Here is a 4,515-nt window from a genome sequence, read left to right on the forward strand (position 1 = left end):
CCGCCCCCGCCCCGAGCCCCGGGTGGGACGTGGGACCTAACTTCTTTTCGCCCACACCGCCACCTGCTCCGGGCGCCGCGCGCTCCGGACTGGAACCACCCAATCGATAAAAACGGCAAGGCGTTTTAACCCCGTGCTCTTCGTTCGAAAAGGACACTGCCGTTAATTATAATTACACGGCACGTCTCTCGCACAAGACGTTTCATAATCTGCTACAATGGCGCCACAAATTGACCACGCATTCTTTCTAGCTTCCATTTGCAGAGCTAGCCTGCGGATGAAAAGAGGCGCGACCATTTGACGACCGAACTGGGCGACCCAGCCCACCACGGCCGCCGCCGCAGCACCGAGCGGCTTTTGAAAGAAGCACGGTAAGGCGTACGCCCTTTACGGGCGAGGCGGGGCGGGGCGGGGCGGGCCTCCCGATACAGATGTCCTGGCAGGTCCTTGCCCCCTACACCTTGGACCACAGCAGTCGAGGCCACGCGGAGCCCCCGCGCCCCTGCCCCTGCCGTACGTCTTTGGTGCGGAGAGGTCACCGCTAAGGTCACCCAATCGCCGCGGGGCCCAAAGGCGGGGCGGAGCGGGGCGGAGCGGGGCGGGGCAGGGCGGGGCGGGGCGGGGCGGAGCGCCAACCACACAAAGCGCCACCGCCGCAGCCTCTCGCCCGCGCGTCCCGCGTCTCCTCCAGGCCCAGGGGCAGCGGCGTTGACGTGCCCCCGACGTGCACCCCACCCGCGACGCGTCGCCTCCAGGACGCCGCCGTCGTCACTGACCTGGCGCGTCTCTTCCTTCCGGCGCGAGGACGCCGACCCGCTGACGCCCCGCGGCGCGTCGGGCAGCACGTCCGAGAAGGCCCGCCGGTTGAGCATCGTCTGCAACAAGGAGAAGCAAGGCCGTGGAGTACTACAAGTCGCCCACACCACCAGCCGAGATACACCTATGGATTTTAATTTTTGAAAGAATTATTTCCGGGAAATTTACCAATCTTTTTTGAATATCCCTTAGTTTTTTCCTAGCAGGTTTCCAGGTTGTTTTTTTAGTTACTTGAAAAAAAAATTCAATCTTTTCATTTCTTTCTGGACTTTAAATCCCAAGATACACCCCCACAACGACATACCGTCCGTCCGTCCGGCATGTGCTCCGAGTGCAGGTCCTTGATGAGCATGTCCAGGGTGCGCTCGCGCTTCTGGCTGAACGTGGGCGTGTTGAAGGCCGCCTTCTCACCATTGATCACTGAGGAATACAAATCAGAATCATTTATTTACTTTAGTGACAAGTTTACTTAAAAAAAAAAATTAGAACAATTTTCTTTTTTCTTCAAAATTTTATGGGAAAATGTTTGACGACCTTCTAGGGTAGGCAAATTATTGAAGGCACTCTTACTCTTGACGAGGAGGAACTCTCGGAAGTCGTCGTCGTTGACGAAGACGGGCGGGCAGGGCAGCGACGGCCCGAAGAGCGGCACGGACTCCTCCGAGTACACGGCCAGCCTCCAGGCGTCCGCCTCCTCGTCGTGCGTCACCAGGGCGAACACGTCTGTGCGGCAGGCGATAAGGAAAAGTCCACTGCCATCCCATAGGGATTTAGATTTTCCGGAAAAGTTCAAGTCCCTCCCCCCCCCCCCCAAAAAAAAAAAAAAACAACAACACACGTTTTTTCCGGTATTTTCAGTGAAACTTTGGAAAAAAGGGGATGGAAAAGTACAGGACATTCTGACAAAAGTTCTGTTTCTTTCGTGTTTTTGTTTTAGTTTTTCCTGATTTTTCCTGATTATTCCGGCTGTAAAATTCCTACAACCCCGCCGCGTTATCCTGTCACTACTCCATTTACTCTGGCAGAACCTAATATATCGAAAGGGCCAGCAGAGAGATGACCAGTCCTGTCTATCAGGAGGCCCAGCCCATTGTATGGGTGGCTCAGGGGTGGCTTCCCCAGAAAAACTTACAATTCTACCCCTTGCCTTTATCCCCCACCCCTTTCCCCTTCTTTTGGGCCTCACGCGTAAGCCGCTTTCTTCTCTGTAAGAATGGAAAAAAAAGCCACACGGCCGGTCGAAGAAAAGGATACGAGTAAACTGCGATTTGATGAAGGACGGGTTGAAGTGGCACATCTGGGAGGGCCCACCGTCCAGGAAGACGATGTTGACGATGTCGTTGCCGATGTGCCTCTTGCGCTCAACCTGGCGTCCGGGACGACGACGACAAAAGAAACGGATACGGTTACAAAAATAGGCACACGACGCGCGTCCACGTGCGAACGAGGAAACATGGATACGGAGACGCTGCTGCACACTGTGAAAAATAGTTGTAGGTTTTACGGGAAAATTTTCTTTGCGACGCCTGTCGTAAAATTACGATTCAAAATTGTAAAAATTACAAGCACTTTCGATTGACTTGGAATTCGTCGATAAGCAAGTTTGAAGTGTCACAAATTTTACAAAATATTTTGTAAACATTAATTACAAAACACGTCGTAAATTTACGATAAAACTTTTCACAGTGGCAGCAGTGGAAGTGAGGAAAAGGGCGGACGGGAATACCTGTTGCCTGTTGTCCTTGGAGTAGGGCAGCATGGTGGAGACGTGGAACATGATCTCGTGACCCTCGTAGATGGTGTACACCGAGTGCTTGCCCGTCATGTCGCCTGCGAACACGCATCGTTATGTATGACTTACACGCACACGCATAGGCACACACACACACACACACGCGCGCGCGCACGCGCACACACACACACACGCACGCACGCGCGCGCACACACACACACACACACACACACACACACACACACACACTGCCGACAGTTTCATAGCGTGTGGGCCTCGCGTGATGCGATGTGTTATTGTTTTCAGCCTTGTTTTTAGTACCACGCGCCGTCTCCCCCACCCCACACCCCATCCCCGGGAGCGTTCAATATTATTTCCAGACATCGCCGTACACCGCCCGCGCGCCTCAACTGCAAACTAACGTCATTAGCTTCCAGGAGACCACAGCAGAGGACGGCGTTGGGCGGCGTTGGCGTTCACGTGAAACCGCAAGCAACCACTTGGGCCCCGCCCCGCCCCGCCCTATACCGCATGTCTATTATTGCCGTGACAAGCCCTGCGAGCGCGTGCACCTAGGGAGGTACGGGGCACCACGACACAGAGAGACGGCTCTCGCTAACGTCTGGCAGCGCAAATTTATTGTATTATTATTGTTACTGGAGAAAGATACGCAAAACACAGTTTTTCAAACCAGCTACGAGCCGTTCCCTGGCAGTTATAAAGCATTCCGGTAAAGAAAAAATGCAGAAAATGTGAAGAAGAAAACGGAAATCGCTATGCTTGTACATGGTGGTGACTACCGCGACTGCAAAGTCTTCTAAACGAAATTTTTTCAGAAACTTACCTTTGACATCTAGACCGCCTCGGTACTTTTTCCAGGCCTTCAACTTGATCTCGTCGCCCAGGAGCTTGACAAAGCGTTGAAAATCTGGACTACCCTCTTCTGCAAAAATAGATAAATACAAACAATAATGAAGAATCGTTTCATTTTCATTAAGTCGCGTGTTTTTTCGTTTCGGATGCTCACCGTTGCTAAACATCTCATCGTCGGTGACCTGCTGAGGCTTGGTGTAGAGGACGCCGAACTTGAAGTTGACGGAGCCCTCCTGCTCCTCCAGAAGCAGCAGATCCTGGTGTTATAGATAATAAAAACACGCACTTCTTTAATTTGCGAATAACGTACGGCGCCCAATTTCATTTTTCAATTTACTGATGGTTAACAGAGACAAAGGAGACGGGTGTTTTCAAATCTGTTTTTATCTTTTGCATCTCTTGCCCTTTGCCTCAGGGTGAGTGTATACTTTGCATCGGGCATCTCGGACTCACCTTCTGTATTTCCGGTGCAAAGATTTCCTTTGGTCCCTTCTCCAGCTTCTCCATGTTCGGGAAGTTGCTGCGGAACGAGATGTGGAGAAGAGAAATGGAGGTCAATAATGCATAATGTATGATGCAGACAGACAGGAGCCAGCCGCGCCACCCAGTCAGGCCATGCCAGACAGCATACAAGTAAGTGTTTTTGCTCTCTTCTTACAACTATTTTTACGTCGTCTTTTTGCCATTTCATGCCACTTCCAGCCCCCCCCCCCTTCCTCCGGCCCATTAGACCCCCCGAGCAGGGGTGCCAAAGCGCTCGGATGCATCACACCCGAACGAGTCTGTCCCCCACGCCGGGCGGGGGCGCGCGGCGTGGGGTGCACTGCGCAAAAAAGCGAATCGCACCCCTCTTTCAAACAGAACTTCTTGCTACACCAAAACTTTTTTAGGTGTTTGATACTATAATAAAGGGACCTTTAAAACTTTATGATAATGTGAACAAACATTTTTTTAAAAGTATCGAAATATTATTGAATGCATAGAAAATTGCTAGTAAATAAAATATTGAGTGAAAAAAGTGTATATTGCAGACGTGTAAGTTAAGTTTTCTGTATATGTATTGCACCACCTGGTCGCTCCAATCGCCTGGACTG

At 51.6% G+C, this 4,515-nt stretch overlaps 1 protein-coding gene across 1 annotated transcript in view; it reads right to left on the reverse strand.

Moving 5' to 3' along the window:
* LOC113209346 (GTPase-activating Rap/Ran-GAP domain-like protein 3) overlaps positions 1–4,515 on the reverse strand; it is a 68,603-nt gene that overhangs the window by 7,108 nt on the left and 56,980 nt on the right. The window contains exons 9-16 of the mRNA XM_052265468.1: positions 3,875–3,941; positions 3,576–3,678; positions 3,393–3,491; positions 2,543–2,646; positions 2,071–2,182; positions 1,387–1,539; positions 1,121–1,236; positions 610–875 (exon numbers count right to left, since the gene is read on the reverse strand). Of these exons, the coding sequence (XP_052121428.1) occupies positions 610–875; positions 1,121–1,236; positions 1,387–1,539; positions 2,071–2,182; positions 2,543–2,646; positions 3,393–3,491; positions 3,576–3,678; positions 3,875–3,941 (1,020 nt within the window). The remainder of the gene's footprint in view (positions 1–609; positions 876–1,120; positions 1,237–1,386; positions 1,540–2,070; positions 2,183–2,542; positions 2,647–3,392; positions 3,492–3,575; positions 3,679–3,874; positions 3,942–4,515) is intronic.

Source organism: Frankliniella occidentalis, unplaced genomic scaffold, assembly GCF_000697945.3.
Source record: "Frankliniella occidentalis isolate FOCC.00 unplaced genomic scaffold, Focc_3.1 Scaffold27, whole genome shotgun sequence".
In the NCBI taxonomy this organism is placed as follows: Eukaryota; Metazoa; Arthropoda; class Insecta; order Thysanoptera; family Thripidae; genus Frankliniella; species Frankliniella occidentalis.